The 24235-nt window shown below is 45.7% G+C and overlaps 1 protein-coding gene across 4 annotated transcripts in view; it reads left to right on the plus strand.

Moving 5' to 3' along the window:
• The first annotated feature begins 1526 nt into the window (after nucleotides 1-1526).
• The window catches only part of LOC119391088 (ribosomal protein S6 kinase beta-1), a 109255-nt gene continuing 86546 nt past the window's right edge, over nucleotides 1527-24235 (plus strand). For 3 of the 4 annotated variants that reach the window (XM_049415042.1, XM_049415040.1, XM_049415039.1), the window contains exons 1-3: nucleotides 1529-1957; nucleotides 6743-6780; nucleotides 13825-13942. In XM_049415042.1, the coding sequence (XP_049270999.1) occupies nucleotides 1865-1957; nucleotides 6743-6780; nucleotides 13825-13942 (249 nt within the window). In that variant the 5' untranslated portion in view covers nucleotides 1529-1864. Of the gene's footprint in view, nucleotides 1958-6742; nucleotides 6781-13824; nucleotides 13943-20037; nucleotides 20107-24235 lie in introns of all 4 variants that reach the window. The other variant, XM_037658767.2, reaches the window with a different exon arrangement.

Below are 24235 nucleotides of genomic sequence, written 5' to 3' on the forward strand. Positions count from 1 at the left end.
ACTGTTTTACGAACCTTCAGCCTCAGGCCGGACAGATCCACTACCGTTGTCAACTGCGTGGTCACTGCTGCGTAAAGGAGCGTCACACGCTTCGACGTTCTACAGAAAGCCATTCCACGAATTGAAGCGAAAAAAGAATGCATATCACCATTGCGATTACACATGTAAGACATGCCCTAGTATCCGTTTCAATAAAAAAAGTGCTAAACAAGTGTCAAAACCACATGATAAGGAATTAGATCCGCTGCATAGTGTACACAAAGACGCAGAAAGCATAGATGCAAACACAGGTCCAAACCCTTGCTCATGCTCTGTTTGCCCACAATGCCCACCTATTTGGTGTTTTTCGTTTTCATTAAATCAATTGCTGGATGCGCTTCGTGCGTGATGTTCTTGCGTCTTTTTGCAAACTTTGCAGCGCTGCTTATTTCACTATGGTGTACCAACTAGACACAACACAAACTCATCCAGATGATAGTACGTAGCGTTCGCCGCATGCGTTTCCCAGGAAGCGGCTACTGTAGCGTACGAAGCAGGTAGTGCATCCCTACAGTTTTATATATGTAAAAGAACCATCCTAAGTCGTGCAAATTTCAACACGACTCTAGGTAGTGATTGTTGTGAGGGAGCTTGAGCTGCGTGATCCTGTCGAGTGTTCTTGGCAGAGCAGAAATTCCTTGAAAGCCGCGTTTATAAATTGCAGACGTCTTCATTCGTCGATCAGTTAAGAGGTTTCAAAATAAGTTCTAAAACTGAAAGAATGTGATGTTCGGTATTTTCTAAACTCAAGTTGTACATCAATAGTTTTGAGAGGATGTCGCTCCATTTTTAAAGGCAAGAAGTTTAATCTGATTTCTTTTCAGTACGTAGTTGCCAAGCAGGGCGATTTACAATATCTCAAGCATTTATACAGGTATGCTCAACGTAAAGCTGGTCCTTTGCAACGAACTCGCTCGAACCGTTATCTAAGAGCGCGCATTTTGCGCAACACAGAATTGGTTGAGTGAAAGCTAATGAAACGCGTGCGCTTGTTTTCTTGTCCATCTTGTTGCATCACTTTTTGATTGACTGTAAGGTAGCCCGAACTGAGCCAGTGGTATGGAGATAGAATGCATGGGCAAAAATTTCGCCGTTTGAGCGTGCCATAAATGCGAATTCCCAAACGCCGGCTGTTGACCTCAAGGGCACGCGCTGCAGTACCACAATGTCGACGTTGCCCGGCGCGTCACCACCCTGACCGGAGGGATGAAGGTTTATCAGGCATGGTAATAAACTCCATGATGAATGGACCCTAGCATGTGTGGAAGGCACCCTAGCAAGTGTGGATGACACAGTAGAGTGTACTAGCCATAACTACCGGACTGAATAGTGGGAACACCATTTGAATTCCGCGGGCGATAAGAGCGCCACTGAAATTGAGCGGGCCGTTACAATGTCGAAACAAAAACCGACTCGATTGCAGCGCCACGTTTGATCACGTGGTAAAATCTAGCAAGAAGGTCAGGCCTTGACCAGGTCAACTTTTATTATCTCTAACAAGCCTTGCAAAAAGAGGCCTTTCGCTAGTGTTTTCTTTTTTTCCATTCCACTTTGAAACTTCATCCGTTATCGAGGCTAGTAGCGGCAACCATCGGCGAGCGTACTGGCCAGTGAATTCGGTGTACGAGGCGTCGTGCACCTTTGTGAACCGTGGAACGAGTGGTGTACGCCAATCTGTGTGTGTATGTGTGTGTAGCTCTTTCCGTCACTCGCATCACCTGCGTGAGCGGAGCGGCGTGGTGGTGAAATTGGGGGTTGCGTTTGTTGCGCGCGCGTGTGTATGTGTGCTCGTCGACTTGTCATGCCGTAGTGTGGCTTCTCCACTATGATGGCCGGAGTGTTCGACTTGGAGCTACACGACGCCGAGAATGACAAGAACGACGAATCCAGCGACGACGCCATCGAAGTGGACGAGCAGGTAGGAGGCACGCGGCACATGGTATCGCACCGCTGTAGTGACCGCATGGCCCACGGGTATCGCGCTCGTTGTCGCTGCTACGAGCGCGCTCGGCACGCGGCGTGCACACGGTGGCTGCGCATTGCCACCGTATGGCGGGGCAGCCCGGCGCGCGTGGGGAAGGCCTCGCTGCTCCACTAGCCCAGTTCAGCCGCATTCCGAGAGCCTCACTCTCGGTGAAATTCCGACGCCCCGTCGGCGTTGTGCGGGCGGGAGTCGGTTGTGCCCCTCCGACACCTACGAGGTGTGCGAGGGCCCCGTTTATTTTGACACGTGCTCGCGGTTGCCCCCTTCCGCGGCAGCCGTTAGGTCTTGGGTTTCACCGCCGCCGGCGCGCCTTGCCAGGAAGCGACTTAATTGCTGGAGCGAGCCGCAGGTGTGCACACTCCCTTTCTCCTCGCGGACCGCGGTGCGATCATCGGCTTCTTCCCACGCCCTCCTCCTAGCCGAGGCGTGCACCGTAGTAGCACGGGTGTCGCATTGCTCGATTCCGCGTAGTACTACTGCGCTCACAGGGTGTGGGCGTTGACGCCCTCCGAAAAATAGGAAGGATGCGGAAGCAAACGCCGCGCAGCACCGCTAGACTTGGCGCAGTGTCGTTTGTTGCAGTTTAGATGCTGCGCGAGTTGCCGTTCGCTGACGACACCGCGCGCTGAGCTGTCGCTGATTCAGAGTGGCGTCGTGCGCGCGCGTGCTGATATGCACGCGGGAGTAGCGGAAAGAAACCGGAGGCGAGGCAAGTATAACAAAGCAAAGCGGCCGACTGGGAATGCGCAATACACGCGAATAAACTTGACCTCGAAATGCGGCAGACTCGGCGGCTGTAGCCTTTCGCCCTCCTCGCAAGGTCGTCGATTCCGCTCGAGGAGGAGGCCGAACCGCCGAACACGTGTGCCGTGACGCGATTGCCACGATGCCGTGTGGTGTACGCGGCGACATCTGTTCGCGTCAGCGACGGGTTTTCCTCGCCACCTGCGCGATAAGGAGCGATGGAAGGATTGCTCTTTTGAATGAAGGCGCTGCGCTTTCTTGCCCTTTGTGGGAGCGCGCGTTTACACCGAGCGTTGCCAGCCCGCCCGCAATATGTGCTCCCTGAATTGCGGGTCGAGCTTGTTTGTAGAGGTTGCTGTAGTTTCGGAACATCCACTAGAGTGTGGTTTTCCAATGTGTACGCCACTGTGAATGGTGAACGTCACCGCGTTCTTTCTCGTGAATATTGCGCGCCCGTCACACTGCTGTTACACGCACGCAGTTAAAATTCAACTGTAGACTGGCACATAAGGCTTGCACATCATGCCAAACCTGACACGGGCGAAATCAAGTAGCCTAGGAGGACGTACTATTGGTAATAACAGTAAAGCACTTGAAGGACAGGTGAAGAACACAACACAAGCGCCATGTGTCCCTGTCCTTTTTCCTGTGTTCTTCCTGTATCCATGTCCTTCAAGCACTTTACTGTTATTATGTCACAATAACAAAGCCGACCATCAGCATTCGTACAGTTGGTATCGCCTGTACACTAGCGCAACAGACATGACGCCAAACGCCGTTAAAAAATGCAACCATAGTGCTTTACTCTCTGCATTTGCAAGACCATAGTGTGGAGTGACCATGCTATGCATGTCGGAAGACTGGCAAACCAAACATGTCTGGAGCCATTGCATATGCCACGCGTGGACAGTTTTTGCATGCTTCCTACAGTTTCACATCTTTTGTGAAAGTGCTAGCCATGTGTTGTGATGACAATGTCTACGCGTGCGCCGCCTTGTATTGGGCAACAAACGATCTTACCCAGATCTCGCCAGTTGCAGCGACCTCGTGTGTGCACAGGGTTGTTGCCATTACCAACTGTGGTTGTATAGTGGCTACGCAGCTGAGCATGAGGAGGCAAGCTCATTTCCCAGCTACAACAGCAGTTGCGTTTCAGTGCAGGCAAAAAGTCTGTACTTAGATTTAGGTGCACATTAAAGGGACACTAAAGGCAAATATTAAGTTGACGTTGATTGTTGAAATAGCAGTCCAGAAACCTCGTAGTGCTACTTTCATGCCAAGGAAGTGCTTATTTTGAAATAAAATCACGTTTTAGTGGTCCGCATCGCGTTAGCGCACTTCAAATCACCCGCCTGAAATCCGACTCATACGTCACTGCTGCCGTGCCCAACGTTGCCCGCCTTTACTGCGCGGCCGCCGATACTAGTAGCAGCAGAGTGAAAGTAGCGGGACCCACAGCAGCAACAACGGCCATCGAAGCTTGCCGCAATTGTCGCAATGGATGTGGACGGAGAACTTGACCGCGAGACATTGGCTCGCGACACTGGGCTCCTATTCAGCGACTTGAGCCCTGATGAACGCGGTATGCTGCTGAGGGCTCGAAGTGCCGGCGTCGTTGCATGCAGCATTTTGTCGAACTTTCTGTCAAAGCGACTTTCATGAGCGCCCAAAACACACGCGGCAGTACGCGATCCCGAAACTACCACAGAGACGTGACCGCGTGAGCGAAGCAGGGAGCTGGGTGAAGCGCAGTTTGGTGAAAGCGGAACCTTTGAACCATGCGTGCCATTCCCCATGGCAACGCCACAGAGGTTCTTTTTTCCATGAATCAAACGGAAGCGAACAAACAGCATTTTATTACGTCTTTTGATGCATGGAAGGTTCATTTTTTATTGCCGCTAGTTTGAGTACTAGTGATTTATTGTAGGCAGACTCTCATACGTCATCGGGATCATTTCGAAAATGTCCCACTCGTGGCACTCATCATGTGATACATTTATCTTAATTTCTCGGTGAGTAGGGCACTGCTGTTGATAATATTGTCGTTTTAGAAGTTGTCATACATTGAGCTTTCACTCTGACATAAATTGTTATTTGCCTTTAGTGTCCCTTTAAACGAAACTTCAGGTGGTCAAAATTAGTGCCACGTCCCCTACTACAGCATGCCTCATAATTCGCTCATGGTTTCTGCATGTAGTACGCTAGCCAATTTTTTTGGTTGAGAAAGGTGTCGAGCATAATCGTCGCACATTTCTAGTTGCCTTACGTTGCCCCGCCACGGTGGTCTAGTGGTTATTGCGCTCGACTGCCGACCCGAAGGTCGCGGGATCGAATCCCGGCCACGGCGGCTGCATTTTCGATGGAGGCGAAAGTGTTTGAGGCCCGTGTACTTAGATTTAGGTGCACGTTAAAGAAGCCCAGGTAGTCGAAATTTCCGAAGCCCTCCACTACGGCGTCTCTCATAATCATATCGTGGTTTGGGACGCTAAACCCCAGATATTATTATTATTACTAGTTGCCTTACGTTAAGAGTTATCCATGAAACACGTTTTTCTACTGTTAAAACTAACGTACACATTTCAAGTAGCACACTGCTTTGCATTACTTCATTGCTCTGCTGTTTTCATCACAGATAAAACACCTACCGCAACACTACATAAGCCTTTACAGCCACATGTCATCCAAGGGGGGTGCCCATAGTCGCTTTGTAGCTACAGTGTTTAGCCGTCGAGCATGATAATGCAGGTCCAATCCATGGCCATGGTGGTAGCTGCACTTTCAGAGCACACAAAGAAACCCTATAATCTTTTACTTAAGTGAACCCAGTGGAACTAAAATTAACCTGGAGCTCCTCACTTGATAGTATTTCAGTCATTTCTTTGTACCTTTGAATTTCATCATTTGACTCTTCCGCATCTTTGGCACATCCGCATCTTTGGACTTTTTCACCCACTGGAATATGTGAAAGCACAGAACAGAAAAACGAAACAACCTGTAATCAGCCCTTGGAATTTGAGCTGTCTGCAGTAATTTATGCTCAATCAGGAAAGGAGCTTTGTGAAACAGTTGACTAGTGATTGTTCGAACAAGTATTTGCTGACTAGCATACTGCATTGCCCTGCCATCTGGCCCAGAAAGCATTTGCATCTAGTGTTGTATTTTTTAAGGAACTTGTTATTTTCGTGAACCAGCTAGCTGCACTTAGCAGGATATGTGAGATGAACTGGTCTCCACCCAGTGCGTGGCCTCTCGTCCTTTATAAGCTCATCCATGTGTGACAGCATGATGCAGGTGGAAGAGGGGTGGTAGACAGCCACTTTGCATAATCTCATCTTAATCTCAAGAATAGGGAGTGTTTGTTCTCCATGGTGTCACTGCATAAAGAAACAAATGAATACAGGTGAACAAAGCATGACTAACGCAAGCCCCACCTCAAGATCAACTGGAATTTTAATCATAAACAGACAGCATACACAGTAACAAATGGTCACATCGAGTAGTGTCGTCCTATCCGAAACAGAAATTCTTGATCACATAAAACAGATAATAGATGAAGACAGATGTCATTTTCTTTTGAAATTTGCCGAGCTTTGGTTATCTTGGCCAGCCATCGTGTGCTTTCCGCACATGATGGCTGGCCTATGTGTTGAGCATGATGAAATAGGGAGTATGCTTATTGTTGGATATGCACAAATGGTAGTTGGTCATTAATTTTACAACGGCTATTTAAATATATTTTTCATTGCCTTGTTCATCATTTGGGCTAGTTTTATGATGGACACAACGTAGAGGGTATCGATATTTGTTGAAAGGTTCATTATCTTTACAAGTGAACATTGTGAAAATAATAGTGACATATAAAAAGAAACTTGAAGTGCTTTTCCCATAACACTGTGTCAATGCACTGTGATTGCAACGGTCAAGTGGCTAGCCCTTTTTTTAATGAAGCTGTCTTTTTCTTTTTCTCTTTTGCAGAGCCTCTCGGTGGAGCCCAATATCAACTCAATATTAGAGTAAGCAGCACATCTGCCTTCCTTTATTTTGATGTGCTGATGTTAAAGAGCTCGTTTCGCAGAAATTTTGGTCTCAGTGTCCTCGGTTGTGAGCAAAAATTCGAGATAGATGCAAATAAATATGCAATAAAAATATTTGGTTCGAGAGGAAATCGAACCCAAGACTTTGCGTGTCAATTAGGTGTTCTACCACAGAGCCACGCCAGTACTTGAAATTGTTTAAAAAAAAAAGAAACTCCTATGTGGATGTCATGTAGTTAGAGGAGTCTCCATGACACATGTAATATCATGTCGCAGAAGCACAGAATCCCACCAGGCATCCAAACATGTGAATTCCGCAGCGAGTGGTTGGTTTACAGGCCCACCAATTACAAATTGCAAAGGCATAATTAATTACCACTACCAACAACAGCATCAACAAAGTGTGCGTGTGTGTGTGTTACTAACGGACGTGTAGGATCCGGCATGAATTTGCAAAAGGAAGAATTATGATCACTTCACAACTGTACTTGCAGTAGGCACTATAAGATTGTTTGAAACGGCCAAAGCTATGGGCACAGGCGTTCATGTCCTAGTGGCACGGTTGAGGTGTCCATTGAGAAGCGAAGCGAGGCTGGTGATTGAGAAGGCGGTGTGAACAGGGCCCAATTACGCTATCATGTTCTACTCTTGAAGGTGAAGCTCAAGCATCCTCTTGTTCCTTGTCATTTGGGCCAGTGTGTAATAACGTACGAAACTGTGTTGTTTGTAATGCGTCATTTATGAACAAAATATTGACGGGTCCGTTTTTATTAAATGCAGCCCAGTGAAGCAAATACGTGATGATGCCAAGGAAAGAATATTAGGGAACATTATTTGAAGCATTTTAATTCAAGTTTGGTAGTAATGTAATAAAGGGAAGTGAAAGGGGGAAGAACGAACAATTTGCCGCCGGCGGGATACGAACCCGCAACCTTCTGTGCAGTTCAAACAAGACAGGTTGTAAGAGTGCAGGAATACTAAAGCAACACCACCATCCTCATCACAGGCCTCCTGGAACTGAGCTAGACTTTACTACAGCTAGAGTTTAAAGAAAACTGCGGCAAACTTTAATCTTGGCTTTGTGTGTGAGGCAAAATTTTACTGCATTGCAAATCGTGGTATTAGTGCGTGGTCTGTAAGCACAAAGTAGCGAGTCCAGAAGTAATATGAAGGCAAGTTAAGTGCCATGTGTTATACATCCACTGTGCACGAAAAAAATATAATTCCAAACCTACCAGCACGTCCCTCCAGGGATAAAACATTCATGCACACTTTTTATTACGGCACACGAGAAATATGCAGACTGGTAACGTCGACTAGCCAATAGCAGCTGCATTGAGCTCTTTCCTAGGGTGTTATTATGAAATCTTACTTTTTTCATTTCTTTTTTTTTCCCCTCTTGTAATTGGCTGGCATGCTGCCCAGCCTTTGTAGCCACCCATATCATCTGCTCACTGCAACAGGTGATAAGAACTGAATAGAATTGGAGGAAAATGATCTTGGCATAATACAACTCCTAGACATTGCCAATGCCGTCAGGCTGTATAGGCAAGAAATGGTTGTGACTTAGTTATTGGAAGAAGGGTATGCACAGGGGGAAGAGTAAATGAATGCAAATGCTTCTTGAAACTAGGGATTTCAGGTTGCCTGTAGTGGACCTGTACCTGTAGTGTCGATTCCACCACGGTAGCGATGGTGTTGCGCTGTCTAGGGTGATGGTGGAGTTTGAATCTTGGCGGCCGCATTTCAATGGGGGTCAAAATGCAAGACTGCTAGTGTACCGTACATTGAGAGCGCATTAAAAAAAGAATCTGATTGAAATTAATGTGTGCTCTCCCACTCTGACATGCCTCATAATTGCATGGTAGTTTTGCCCTGCAAAACTCCAGAATTGAATTTGAACTGTTGTGTAAACGCTAGAGCCACTGATGCTTTGCTAAGGTTTAATCTTGCACTGTTTCCTGTATATCTCTTGCCTATTCTCCACTTGGCACGCGGTCTCTCTCCTGCATCGTTTGCAAGCTCATCTCTGTGACACTATAAATGCTCATGTATCTGATTCATTTGCTCCTACAAAAAAACCGAGCAGTCATTCCCTGTCCTTTTTTTTTATTTATATATGAAAAAAAAAAAAACATGGGAAGGTAGGCTTTTCATTACGACATCTCTTTGATCTTCCTTGCTTCCTTCTTTGTTGACTTCGGCGCCACGACTTCGATGGATGTCCAGGATTTGTTGTGCAGAATTTGCAGGAAATTGTGCTACGCCATCCCAGGAGCAGTTTCTCGCTCTATTTGATGTCAACGCTATGCCTTTGGTAAGACTCTCATGGTCAGTAGGAGAGGGAGAGTTGCTCAAGGGACAGCCTCCCTACAGGAACAGTAAAGAGTGATGCCGAGATAACATAAACTACTATATTCTGCAATTGCATGGAAGCCAGTTTTACTTTTTTCTTTTCACAGAAGTCAGATTGAATCGCTCTTGGTAGCTGGGCCATGACTCGGGTTGTGTCGTGAACTCGTATGTGTTCTACTAAACGCTTCTTTTTTCCTTGCCCTTATTCTTCGTAAAGAATTTGTTTTAACTGGAAGCTTTCTCTGGCTCATCTTCCCACTTTTCGTGCGATAGCCGCCGCTGTCTTACCGATTGTACAACTCGGATCACTGGATGCATTCCCATGCTGTCTCGCACAATCGCTTATGCTGATATAGTGCTGACCGATGCTGGCTGTAAGAGTGCAAAGCTAGGTAGCTTGTGTTAGCAGATGATCCATCATTATGTTGTCGTAGGGATTCCTTCGTTGTATGCTAACCAGTACTGGGCATAGTGCAAAGTGTGGTATCCTGGGTCATCAGTTAAGATCCACAAGGGGCGCAGGCTTTAGCTCCAACACGTGTGCTTTTATGATTGTCATTTCATCAGCTTCATTTTCGTCACTGTCGTCATCCCATTGCCACACTGCAGTTGTTGCTCCGTTTTAGCCACTCGGTCATTCTATCATCCTTGTTTATGAGGGTGTGCAAATGCGGTATAAACTTGTGTAAGGTCTGCACTGTTGACAACATGTGTTCCTACATGAAACTGGGCCGTAGTGGTCTAATTTTTCCAATTCTGAGCATGACATTGGGCATAATCCTTCGTGGTATCCTGCCACCACGAAAGCTAATCCTGTCCTTTTTATTAGAGCCAGCTATTCATTTGTGCATGCTGCGGAATGACTACTCGTCTTTGAAATCTCTGCCACTGCTGCTTATGCCCAACTTGCCCTCAAATTTGTGGATCAAGTTATCTGCGGTACCATCCATGGCATTAGAGATCCCAGCTATCTTAAAGCCCGTGATAATTACTCTCAGTTCAGGGATTGGAAGATGTTGGTTGAAAGTTTTTTTCTTTCATGATTCTTGTCCACTGTAGGAACTTTTTTTTTTCCACAAAAGTTTTGGGCTGCCAATTTGGGGGTGCAGCCTTTACACAGTTCTATAAGGTAGCAGTTTCTGAAAAGAAATTAGGTCTTCATCAGTTAGGCGAGGGAGCACATCTTGTTCACGTGATGGGCCTTGCCTCCTTTTTTTCATTCTCTTTCCAGTGGTGATATTGCATACTTTGCATTGGATGACGAACCAAATTCATGAGCTGTGGTCAGTGACATTAGAAGGAGTGCCTATTACATAGGCTGCATGCGGGCAACTTCCTTCATCCTCTGCCTAAGTGCATCTCTGTTGAAAGAAGTGGTATTCGGACTTCTATTTTTAATTTCGTGTTTTCGTGCTGCTTGGACATCTCAAACTCTGCAGACACTATTGCCACCGACCGATCTATATGCCACGCTTGTTCCTTGCAGTACCCAGACCTTGTCAGGGGCTCTTTGCTGTCGTGCTTGTGACATGCTGGTACTCGCAACATTTTAAAGTTTGTTGAGACAGCGCACATTTGTAGCAGTGTTTATTATAAGCACAAAGAAAGAACAAGGAACAGTTAACTGAGGAACTTGTTTGTAAATTTAAAGGGGCCTTGTGACGCTTTTTGAACATAGTCAGAAAACGCTGCCGATTACTAGTGAAAGATTCTGTGAACATGTGAGCCAAACATTATAGCACTGCATACAGCAGGGAATTTGCAGTTTCGTTTCAAGGACGGCTAGTAATTGTTCATTCTCCTCTCTGCAAATTACGTAGACGGAGGGAAGGACACACTCATTGGCTGATTTCATGATTGCGAAAACCCTCTCGGTAATACGTACTATATATTGCTTCAAGTTCATGAAATCAAAAATATACACGTCTTTCTCTCACCAAACACCAAAAAAGTAGCCTACCTTAGTGCTTCTGGTCTCAATCAACAGTTGTCTACTTATTGTTTCGTTTTCACTTATGTTCATGTGAGGCAGCACGCAGCGTACTACACTCGTACTATTTCAAGCACTGTATGAGCCTTAGTCTGTCTCTTGTCTTGTACCGAGCCTGCTGTGACAGTACTTGCCAATGCATCGGTCAGACTTGCACAACAATAGTGCTTCGAGTGTTGCATGGTTACAGGGGCCACCATGGGGAAAGCCTAATTGAATTACCAATAGAAAGTGTACCACAGAGCTATGTTTCCTTTTAGGTAGCCCGAGGTCGTGCAGCAATAAAGAACTCATCTTCTGGGATATTACGAATAAACATGCATGCACATATATCCATTTCTTCAAACTTAGAACCACTGCTCAAGCTCAGAGACTAAAATATTTGAGTTTGAAAATCTGTGACTGGTAACTGCTCTGAAAGGTTATGCTGCTTCAAAGTGAAGTTTTAGCTGTTCCAGTAGCTGCGACGAAGTGGCTTGGGCCAATCGCGTGGTTATAACTGTGCGTTCTTCGTTAGCTTTCTTTTTTTTTTTTTTTTCAAACGGAGGTTCACTAGGTGTTCTGGATAAATCAACTGATAGCCCAACCTGAGGCGTTCTTTTTCTGAAATATGAACGAACGAATGCTTCACTGGCTGTCTCCCTGGCAATGCATGCAGATTGCAAAAGGCACTGACGTGCACTCCTCTTAGGCTGACAGGCAGAGCACTGCACACGTAGGCAGCCAGAGGTCAATGCCCTTCTTTCCCATCTGCTGTCTCCCTTGCATCGGGCGTCACTGTCTGCTGTCAAGGACGTTCATTGTACTTTCCGCATCTGTTCGCTTCTGTGAGTCGTGCGAATGTCTTGACGTTTGAAGTTGACACGGGAAACTGGGAACGCCCTCTCACTGTGTAGCAGGAGATTCCTCGCAACCGGGTCTACTCTGACTGTTGACGCTAGTTGTGCTGTTGCGACAGTGATCTTGGAGTTCATTGTATCTTTAAATTGATTGTACCTACGCATTCGAGGAAGTAAAACTATATACCAGGGGTTATGAATGTCTGCATGCCCTTTTCTTTTGTACTGTAATCCAGAGTTTCACGTAAGACTTGTGGTACAAAACATTTGCTCTCAAGATACGTTGAGGGCAATGTTTTGTTTTCGCATTCTTCTGAATGTAGGGTAAAGCTCTCTAAGATGTTAAGAATCTTGAATTAGAGTTTATTGACACGAAGTTCAGCACTCTGTCGCGGAGTGCAGCTGCAGAAGCAGAAATGGCAAGCACATGCACACAGGGCATTTTTCTGTCCAAGCATTGAGGACTAGGCTGTTCTGTAAAGCTGCACTGTTTATCGACTTACAACGCAAACATAAATGCACAGATACGCTTCTGTGTGAAAAGCCAAAGAAAATTTCTGTTTCCTAAAATTTACCCTTGCAAAGGATCATCCTTTTATGTGAAAGATGAGTGTTCCATTGTTTCTACAACTTCAAAAAGATTTGCCTGTACTCAGTTAAAGGGACACTAAAGAGCAAAACGATTTTTTCTCGCATTAGTAAAGTAGTCTTCCACGATACCAAAAACACCACGCTTTCTGCGCGAAGACGCTTAATAAGCGAGAAAACGCGCAAAAAGAAAATACAGGTGGCGACGCCATCTTGGAATTCCCGCACCATTTGCCGTGACATCACATATTTTTGACGGCGCCTGCTTGGGCCTGCATAGTTCCTAATCGGCTCAATCGAAGTACATTGTCCTCTGACGGGGCCAGAGACTTGACATAACGAGTTTGTGGAAATTTTGGCGAGCCAGTGGCGCCAAAATACGTTCAATGCTCTTTGAAATCTTTTACGTCACGAATTACAAAGTTCGGCGCGAAATTTAAAAATGAAACTTTGAACTTGGTTTTCTCCTCTAATAATAAACCTATGGTGGTGAAATAAACTACACAAGAGTTCTCCGAGCACACTTTATCAATCTAAACCAATTCATTGTTCCTCTTTAGTGTCCCTTTAAACAGCTTGTCCTGTTGATTCAGACATGACTAAAAAAAGAGTGCACGAAGCAATGCTGCGTATATTTGGGTAAAGACCACCCCCTTTTTTTTTCTTCAGCCATATTCACCCATACAGCGGGACTTTTTAAAATCTTTAGCATTCACTAATGATCTTTTCGATACCATTACCAATGCTTCGACTGCTTCAACTGTCAAGATTGCATTCCTTAGTGGTGTCCTCGTTCAGTGATATTTTGGTAGGGCAGCAGATTTCTTTCTGGCTAGAATTTGAAATACGATAAGATTACAATGACTTTAGTTGTTTCAGGTGCTTCCGTGCCTTGAGGAAATTTGTATTTACAACGGATAATGTGAGCAGTAGAGTCGGTATGGCTATGGGAACAAAGCAAACTGGTAAAAGGTTTATTTTAGGAATGAGTTCATTTATTGTTCTTTGTGTTGCAGTAGTTCCAGCCAGCTAAACTGCGAGGGATAATTGCTCGTTGGTTTGTCATAATTGTGCTTGTGAGTTCACCTGATTTTTATATCTACTGATGTTGCAGCGCTGATACTTGGTAGTGCCTCATTGCACTGCAAAGGCATTCTGTCTCAAGTTTGCATTTGTCTCGATATGTGGTAGTACATATGTAGCAGTTGTACAAACTCTTACTGAGGACTGACCAATCACTGGCTGTTGCAGGTTGCAGGATGTGGAGAAGATTCAGCTGTCCGAGGATACGGTCAACCCAAACCAGGAGAAGACTGGCCCCAAGGACTTTGAGCTGCTCAAGGTGCTCGGCAAAGGTGGCTACGGAAAGGTGAGTTGGGAGAGCCCTTCATTTGAGAGTCTTACTTTTTTATTTTTTTTGCCCCTCATAATGTGACTGCACTTCACTGGTGCGAACATAGGGGCCAGAAACTTGCAAGTTTCAATAAACAGGCTTCAAAAGAAGTTACAGACCACACATTCAGCAATGGTAGGGAAAACGGTGGGCATAGCAATGGAGTACAAGAAGACGGTGGGGCATATTACAGAGTAGATGAAGATAGCTGATATTCAAGTTGAGAATAAAGTGACATTAAAGGCACATATTTATTCTATAATAATAATACAGTAAAACCTCATTAATTCAAAGTCACTGGGGCTGTGAAAAACTTTCGAATTAACGAAACATACAAAAAGCGGGATGCAAGGAACTTTGACTTACTGAAAGTAATCAGAGGTGGTCGTTTGGCCTTCTAGTTTGCGGCTCCAAGGGTTGTTTTCCAGCAATACCTGGTCCCATTTTTGCCGCAAACCCGGGAAAACAGTGGGGCTTCGCTGCTGTCAGCGCAAAAAAAAAGAAAAAAAAAGAAGAAAGTCTCGTAGTCAGCTGAAATGCGTGCCTGCGGAAAAAAAAACCGGTGTGCTTCACTGCAGCACAGTGGTGACACGTGGGCAGCATGTCATCTGCTCCTCGCAGCGTCGGCGTGTCATGATGCGACCATTCGCCCATTCTTTCTGGTAAAATAAAGAATATGATAATGGCCAGGTGTGACGGAATCTGCGATATGTTCTGGCTGGAAAACATGATCATTGAAGTTTTCGAACTGAGTTTTCGAAGCAGGCGTTACAGGCAAGAACTCCGCCAGCAGTGCAAGTGCACAAATTGCCGGAGCAACCGCCAGTTGGAGGTTCGCATAAATCAATGATCATGAATTCCGTCAGGTCGTCCTTTATTATCTTTTCTTTTCATTAAAAAGAATGGGTAAATCATGACGCGCTGACGTTGTGAGAAGCATGCGACATGCCGCCCGCGTGTCACTGCTGTGTTGCAGTGAAGCACGTCTTATTTTCCGCAGGCGCACGTTGTAGCTGACCACGAGACCGCGTTTCCTTTTTTTTTTTCTTTATTACTTTTTTGCGCTAGCACCAGCGAGGCTGGGTTGCTTCAACTGTCGCTCATTAATATTGCTACACTGCATTGCCCTGTGGCTCCCAAGGGCCGTCGCTTCCGCGGAGTTGCGGCGAAATCGGGATCGGGAATTGGCTCATGGCACCCAAAGTTTTCGAATTAACCGGGCTGGCGCTGATCACCGCTTCAAAATATCCACTCATATTTACATTGCAAAATATGGGACCGCAGAAACCCTTCAAATTAAGCAGGATTTCGAAATAATCGAGTTCAAATTAATGAGGTTTTACTGTATGGGGGGTGTAACGTCCCAAAACCACAATATGATTATGAGAGACGCTGTAGTGGAGGGATCCGGAAATTTCGACCACCTGGGGTTCTTTAACGTGCACCTAAATGTAGGTACACTGGCCTCAAACATTTTCGCCTCCATCGAAAATGCAGCCGCCACAGCCAGCATTCGATCCCGCAACCTTCGGGCACATATTTATTCAGTGTGGCAGCTGAGTTCCATTTCAGAAACCTCTCAGCACTTGTTTTGTGTCAGGAGAATGCTTAGTTTTAGGGAAATCAGTACTTTCCTTGGCGACAGCTCGGAAAGGCAATTGACAAAAAAAGGGCTGGCGATTATTAGAGAGACCTTGAACTGCTAGATCAGCATTAAGTGCAGAGAGAGAAATACACAGCTGGAGAGGTGAGTCTGGAGTGTTCCAGCTAGCTGCTCTGTGTCAGGAACAAGAGAAGGTTCAAATTCTTGAACTACTAGATCAGCATTAAGTGCAGAGAGAAATACACAGCTGAGAGGTGAGTCTGGTACACAGTGTTCCAGCTAGCTACTCCTGTGTCAGGAACAAGGCAGAAGGTTGAAATTCAGAATGAGGGCAATGAACAAAAAGAAGTGTAATGATTTATGTGCTATGTGCATAGAAGACCGACAGAACCATAGTGCCTCAGTAGCCATTGCACTCTTCTGCTTAACTCAAGGTGCAGGTCCAATACTGACCACATTTCAGCAGGATTTGAAATGAAAGTATGCCTGTGTATTTAACCTAGATCTAGGTACACCTTTAAAGAGACACTGAAGTCGTTACACTTGATCAGATCAATTTAGACTGATGAACTGGTCTCTGTAGATTCCTATTCTCCTTAATTTCATAATCATAGGTCCATGTAGGTTCTTTATTAAAAGAAAAAAAAAATGGCCAAAGTTCTGTTCTTTTAGTTTCCCCCACAAAATCCTACCACCACTCTCGCCGTGGCACAACAGATTTCAAAGCAGTCTTTTGTATTTGGTCACATTGGCTAAATGAAAGTTCATGATACTTCTCATGTTTGAAGGGTCCCTGAAGCAGTTTCTTTTAATTGTTAACATTAGGCGACAGTATTATCAAATCATTAACATAATAAATTCAGTGATGCAAATTGTATCAAGGCAGCTACAGGTTACCCTCCTCCTTAAAAGTGCTTTTCCCCCTCAAATTCGCATAATTCCGGGTCCATGCTGGTGACCGCTGTGTTTCTCTCAACTATCGCTCGCAGCCGTTGCCAGTGCATGGTTGGACTCTTATGCTGCCGGTTGCCGCAATGACACTGACCATTGTAGGGCACTGGTCACTTGCACTTTCTACTCCACTGCGCCAATGATCTGTAAACGTAAAAAAAATATGCGGACAAACTAAAGCTCTCTGACAATGATCACCGATAGTCATAAATATGGGAATTGTAGTGGCATTTTTGGGGTTGAATGTAAATGGCCACAAACACATAAATCCTGGCGTTGATCAGGATAGCAAGAGCCCAATGCTCACTGTAGCGATGCACTGTAGCAAACTCTGTTCACCAGTTGCCTTACACAGGCACACGGATTGTCGTAGTTGACATGTCACCAGTGATTGGTGGACACCGCCTGGCATGCAGTAAAGGCAATTCATGGTGTTAGTAAATTGTGATTTGGCATTCTCTTTTTGTTTCTGTTTAATTGCAACAATCGTAAAGTAGTCTAAGTATAATAATATTTGTTCACTAGTAAATTTGAAAAATTGTCTGTGACGTTAGGACCATTCATTGAGATTGCTCACCTGCGTGACGTTGCTCACTCAAGAAACATGCCATGGGCAGGGGCAGCTGAAAAGAACGCTGCTGCTATCCATAGCAGTTCACAGGTTTAAAACCTTATAATAAACTACGCACTCTACGCAGAGAGCTCAACACAGTGTTCTACCAATCCTAGAACTTTCTCTACCGGCTCAATGTGTTTTGTGCAGGATCGTCAAAACCTTTTCAGGGTTCATTTAAGTTTTGGCTCATCAAACGAGGGTGTGTTAAAGGCAGGAGTCGCGACAACTGGACACCGGTTTTACTACGACAAGTACGGTAACTAGCAGCACAGGTAGCGATCGCTCGTCGTCGTCCTTATCTTCTCTCTTGGTCAAGCCGCATGTCCACTACCTAAGCCGCATGTCCACTACCTTCATTACAATCACTCCTGGGCAATAAGGGAGCCATCCTGGCGACCTAAGGGCTAGCGCACACAAGGGGATCGTAGTACTTCTTGAGCCTGGAAACGTGCACAATTTCTTGTCCACGGTGACGCTTGTCTGAAGACTCGTCGAGTGGCTCCACGAAGTAATTGACTGCAGACGTTTGTTGCAGTACGTGATAAGGGCCGCAGTACTTCAACGATAGCTTGTGGGAGAGTCCCGCAGGAGTAGATGGAACCCACAACTATACCAGTGTGCCGGGATCAAAGTATGTCACAGTAGTCGATTCATCGTGGCGATGTTTCTGACGACTTTGGTCGTGCGATGTGAATGAACGAGCAAGCTGGCGACATTCTTCGCCATATGCGGCTGCTCTTGAAACGGTGTTGAACTCGGAGGAGTCAGGCCGGTACGGAAGAATTGTATCCATTGTGGAAGAAGGTTCATGTCCATAAAGAAGAAAGAAAGGTGAGAATCCGGTGGTGCTTTGTGTTGCCGTGTTGTATGCATATGTGACGAAAGGTAGTATGCTGTCCCAATTGGTGTGGTCCGATGAAGCGTGGTCCGATTGTGTGGTCCGATGGACAACATATCGCCAAGGGTGCGGTTGAAACGCTTCGTCATCCCATTAGTTTGGGGATGATATGCCGTGGTAGTGCGGTGTATGATGCGACACTCCTTCAACAAGGCTGTAATAGCATCGGACAGACAAACACAGCCGCGGTCGCTGAGTAATTCTCGAGGCGCTCCATGCCTTAAGACAATGTTCCAGAGCATGAAGCCAGCGACGTCTTTTGCGGTAGCAGAAATTAGCGCTGATGTTTCAGCATACCGCGTCACGTGATCGATGGCTACTATAACCCAGCGGTTGTCGCTTGGAGTGTAAGAAAGGGGAGCGTATAAGTCAATGCCCACGCGATCAAAAGGTCGGGCTGGACACTGTAGCGGTTGTAACATGCCAGCGATATGTTGAGGTGGCGTCTTGCATCGTTGGCACGTAGGGCACGACCGGATGTACTGGCGAACGAAACGGTACATACCGCGCCAGTAGTACCGAAGGTGCAGGCGTGTGTATGTCTTTAAGACACCAGCATGACCGCATTGTGGATCATCGTGAACCGTGGCGCAGATGTCGGAGCGGAGTTGTCGAGGAATAACAAGCAACCACTTTCGGCCAATCGAGTTGTAGCTGCGGCGGTAGAGCAGGTTATCTCGAACGGCGAAGTGTTGGGCTTGGTGCCAAAGCGTCCGAGAGACAGGAGAAGGCGTCTTTTTCGAGAGAAAGTTGAGAAGCGAGGGGATCCAGGGGTCTTTACGGTGCTCGGAAAGCGTGGTCCGGAAATGTTGATGGCAAAGGCACCGCCCACGGAAATAGATGAGCATGATGGGCTCTGCAAGCAAGATGAGCAGGATAGGGCATCCGCATCAGAATGCTTCCGACCAGAACGGTAAATAACATGGATGTCGAATTCTTGCAGGCGCAATGCCCAGCGAGCGAGCCGACCATTCGGATCTTTTAGCGAAGATAGCCAGCATCGGGCATGATGATCGGTCACAATGTCAAGGGACGTCCGTACAGGTAGGGGCGAAATTTTTCCAATGGCCCATATAATGGCGAGACACTCTTTTTCTGTGACGAGTAGTTTTCCTCAGCTTTCATGAGCGTGTGGCTGGCGTAAGCAATGACGTACTCTTCAAAGCCACCTTTGCGTTGGGCAAGCACAACACCAAGCCCAACGCCACTAGCGTCCGTGTGAAGCTCTGTTGGTGCTGACGGATCGAAATGTCGTAGTATTGGCGGAGCAGTGAGAAGGCGCCGAAGTTGTTGAAATGCATTGTCGCACGCCTGTGACCAGGCTGAGAGATCAGAACTGCCGGCGAGAAGGTTGGTCAAAGGGGCCATGATTGAAGCAAAATCACGGATGAAGCATTGGAAATTCTGCTCTAGTGCTGCGCGTTCTGAACTAACATTATCTGTGCCGTGCTTCGACCCTGAAGACCGCCCATCTAGTAAAGTGTTTGCAGCTTCGGACTTCACCATTGCACCTTTCTCCGCCGCTCTCATTCCAGTCTCATGTACTCCTATTGCGACAGTACCTGTTCTGTTTACGCCATCAGCCAGTACCCCGCACCTCCACCAATTCAAACAAGGGTGTGTTAAAGGCAGGAGTCGAGACAACTGGACACCGGTTTTACTGCGACAAGGGCTAACTAGCAGCACGGGTAGCGATCAGCTCATCGTCGTCCTTATCTTCTCTCTTGGTCAAGCCGCATGTCCACTACCTTCATTACACTCAACATAATTTTTTTCTTTTTAGTCCCTAAAAGAAAACCTGCTAGTCAAAGACAATCTAGATATGTACACACCACTACAGGATACTTCATATTCAGAATATGTTTTGGTAATGAAATCCCATAATTTATATTCACCTAAACTGTAGACTTTTTGTGACAGTTTGCATCTTCCTTTTTTTTTTTTGTGCGTCAATATTTTCCGTGGCTGCTGACCGTGTCTTCTTTCCTTGTGCTTCGTCGCAGGTTTTCCAAGTGCGAAAGCTCACGGGGAAAGATGGTGGTCGCATCTTTGCCATGAAGGTGCTCAAAAAGGTGCAGTATTTCTTTTCCCTCCCCTTCCAACACCCTCAGAAATTCCTCCAGTGATCAACAGGGCAAGACTGTTGCCGATCTCGGTGTGAACATGGCTATTTCGAGTTTACATTACTGATCAGTTTTGGCTATGTTTACATTACTGATCAGTGTGGTTTACATTACTGATCAGTGTGGCTATGTGGTCAGCAGTGGCGTAGCCAGGAATTTTGTTCGGGGGGGGCTCACGTTGCAGCGCGACGTCCTCATAGAATTTTTAGAACGACTAAGTATATGAATAACATTTATTTATTTATTTATTTATTTATTTATTTATTTATTTATTTATTTATTATATTCTCAAAGGTCGTGTATGGGACTTTACATGAGGGGTGGGTGACATGAAAATTGCGGTATCGATGAAGGTGGATGTGCTTGAGTCTACTTCCTGGGTGGCATTTTTGAAGCGCGCGAAAATCGCGGATGACTGCTGCTTCGTTCGGAAGGTCATTCCAGTCTCGGGCGGCGCGCAAAAGAAGGACTGCTGAAATGAGGTGGTGTGGGCACGTGGCGGAATCAAAGCGTTTGGATGACTTGTGCGATGACCTCGATGGACCGGCTGGTTTGGTTTGTCACGCGGGGTTGAATAAAAGAATCTGTGAAAAAGGCAGAAGACGTGCAATACGACGACGAAGAGTGAGGTAGAAAGTTTTAGCTGGGATTTGAGGGCGGAGATGCTCGAGTCGCGGGAATAATCTGAAACAATGAATCTGGTTGCTCGGTTCTCTACTGACTCAAGAATTTTGATATGATTAGTTTGGTGGGGTCAAAGACAGCAGATGCATACTCAAGTTTTGGTCTGACAATGGTTTTTATAAGCGAGTAGTTTAACGGAAGGGTGGTGCCATGGAAATGTTACGGCGTGTGTACCCGAGAGCGCGGTTAGCGGAGTGAATTATGTGATTTATATGGTCGCCCCAAGATAGGTCACTCGAAAGATGGACACCCAGGTATTTAATCGAGTCAGTAGCAGCTATATGACAGTTGTTGATTGTGTAAGTAGCCGGCGTGTGGTTTCGGCGACGATGGAAAGAAATTAGTAATGTTTTTTTTTTCGCATTAAGGGGCATCAACCAGGTGGTACACCACTGCTGAATACGTGAGAGGTCATGCTGTAGAGGGGAGACATCGTGGGGGTATTTATAGGGCGGTAGAGGACACAATCATCAGCAAAAAGACGGATGTTAGATTCAACGGAAAGCGGAATATCGTTAATGTATATTAGGAATAAAAGAGGCCTAGGACGGTACCCTGGGGCACGCCGGACAAGACATGGGAGAGGTCGGAGGAGTGATCATTAACATGCACGAATTGTTTATGGTTTGTTAGGAATGCTTTAATCCAGTTAAAAACATGCCGATGAAGGTTTAGACTCGAGGTGTTTAGAAGGAGACGGGAGTGGGGTACCTTATCGAAGGCTTTTTCAAAATCTAAGAACAGTGTGTCAATTGGGATGTTACGGTTCATATGAAGGTGAATGTCGTGCAGGAATAATGTTAGTTGGGTCTCGCATGACTGATCTTTACGAAAGCCATGTTGGTTTTGGTGAAAGAAGTTTACGGATGATAAAAATGTAGCAACATGAGAAAAGATGACGTGTTCCATGATCTTTGAACAAACACTAGTGAGCGAGATTGGTCGGTAATTACCTGCAAATGAGCGGTCACCTTTCTTGAAGACCGGAATGACCTTCCCAACTCTCCGGTCTAATGGGACTTCACCGGTGTCGAGTGACTGCTGAAAAATGATTGACGATATGGAACTGCATACATGTTTAGTATTTTTCAGAATTTGGTGTTTATGCCATCTATACCGCATGACGAAGAGTTCTTTAATTGGTTAATAACTTTTGCAATTCCCTCTGAATTGAATTCAATCTTTGGCATTGGCGGAAAAGCAAAATGCGGAAAATCAGGAAGTTCGTTGTTAGGTTCGTTAGTAAAGACGGGACAAAATGCAAGTTGACGGATGGAACGTCGCAATCTGCAACGGGGGATCCAGAAGTGTCACAAAGAGAGACTGTGGTTTTGTCGTCCGGTTTCATAATTTTCCAAAAAAGGCGTGGGTATGTACATGTATTACCATGTACATACATTGTCACTGGAATTACCATTAACATGTATTACCAGTGACAATTTGTATTAGATGTTGCAAATCACTTCTTGAATGCTGCCCTCTGTTAAGAACGAGTAAGAAATGTATTTCTTTCGTAAAAATATTATGTTGGCATGCCCGCAAAATCTTTCCAGGAATAGCTGTCTTCAACCGCTTCAATATTTTTTTTTGTGTGTGTAACAGGTACGGCAAATATCACGTAAACTTCGGAACTGCATCAGTTTTTGAACTGAAGAAGCGCCTGATAACAAAAAAAAATGAAAGTCCACAAAGTAACCAGGACGAGATCAAATATTTTAATGTAGATTGTTTACGCAAAATGTTCATCTTTTTGCACAAATGATGCGGCCAGGGAAAAGCAAGAATGGGAAAGTACACCTCGAATACGGGCAAAACATAAGTCACCGGAAACAGTGCGCAGTATGCTTACGCAAAACCACACAAATGTAAATTTAAATATGCAATCAATAAACGGAACTAAGCAAAGATCGCTATACATAATGCCCAACTGATATGTCCTTGGGCCAAGCTGCTGTCTCGGACGCACCATGTGGACAGAACTATAAAGGAAGAGTGCAGAAATAACGAAAGAAACTATTTCAAAACTGTTTTAAAAGTGCGAACCACTATTGTGCACTCAATATAAAAGGAGGGTTGCCGCTTCTAGTTCAAAAAGCAATGAAGAACAAAAAACGACAAATGAAAGTAACAAACAATGCTGCTAGTACGGCTTCCCAATAGTTGAATTTGTTTGGTAACGCCGCGTATGCCGACCTCTCAGTGAACAAGGTGAAGCTGTCGATTGGCTGGTAATGTCCACCTGATGCCCGTATCCTTGTGTTTATATTAGGTCATAGTGTTAACTGCTAAAAGGTACAAAATCCTCACGGCTTTAAAAGGTGGTGAACAATAATATTGCGTCAAAATTACGGGCTCATTGACCTGAACTATGGAACAGCAGTGTCTTTTCCTTTCGTTTGTGCTGATTTTTGTCCTGCTCGGTATCAAAAGACAAAGTTGACACGGCGAGGAAGCTTAGCGAAACGGTCAGTGACTTCCGACACGCTGATGTCATTTCTGTGGGCTTACAGAAGTGCCTGGCCAACCATGCGTTCCTCAGACATCGTGGAGCGTAAGTAGTTCTTAAGTAACCTCATGCTTGAAAACGTTCTCTCTGAGCTGCAGTGGTCACTGGAAGGGTGACTAGAATCTGGAGTAGCTTGTACACAGTCGGATAGAACCTGCTGTCGCAATGAGAGAGGGCATCGGTTTCCAGTACGGGGGCTCTGGTTTGCTGCTTTGTTGGCCCACTTTGTCCACCATAGTCGCAGTTCTCCAAAACCAGCCCTCGTTTCGACGTCATGCGCAAAAACGGTCAGGAGATTTCTGCTCCTTTTTCCCCGATCATCTTGCATGGTGGTATTGCGGATGGTACAATTATTGAAAAGTCCTTTAGAAGTGCCCTGTGTTTTTCGATCCGTTGGTTTAACTGGGCTATTACGCGGTCCATGAACGGAATGAACAGGGTTCTGCGAAAATATTCTTCCGCGCTTTCGAATGCATTGCTCACAAGGTTTTGCTTCCGGACACCGGCTCGACGGCTGGTGATCTCCACATTCAGTTTTTCTGATAATGCCTGCACTTTGCGCAAATATTTTAAGAAAGAAGCATTCGCATTCTTGCGGTCATTTTCATTTGTCTGCTGTACCGCTTCTATGTCGTCAATGGCAGCGCTCATGTCGATACTCCTAGTCTGCAGCTTCTTTGACAGTGGCAGTCAGTGCTAACACGTGTTCCGTCACATGCAGGCTTACAAGGAATGCTGGTGACAAGAGTGCCAACATTAGACTCTTTGCCTGCACTGGACTTTCGCCATTTCCGTTAAACATAATCTCCTCTAGTGCTGCAATCAACGGCTCAAAGAGGCTCACAAATGAAAGCACAGCATCGTGCTTCTCGGCCCAGCGCGTTTCGC

This window comes from Rhipicephalus sanguineus, chromosome 4 (assembly GCF_013339695.2).
Source record: "Rhipicephalus sanguineus isolate Rsan-2018 chromosome 4, BIME_Rsan_1.4, whole genome shotgun sequence".
Taxonomy (NCBI): domain Eukaryota; kingdom Metazoa; phylum Arthropoda; class Arachnida; order Ixodida; family Ixodidae; genus Rhipicephalus; species Rhipicephalus sanguineus.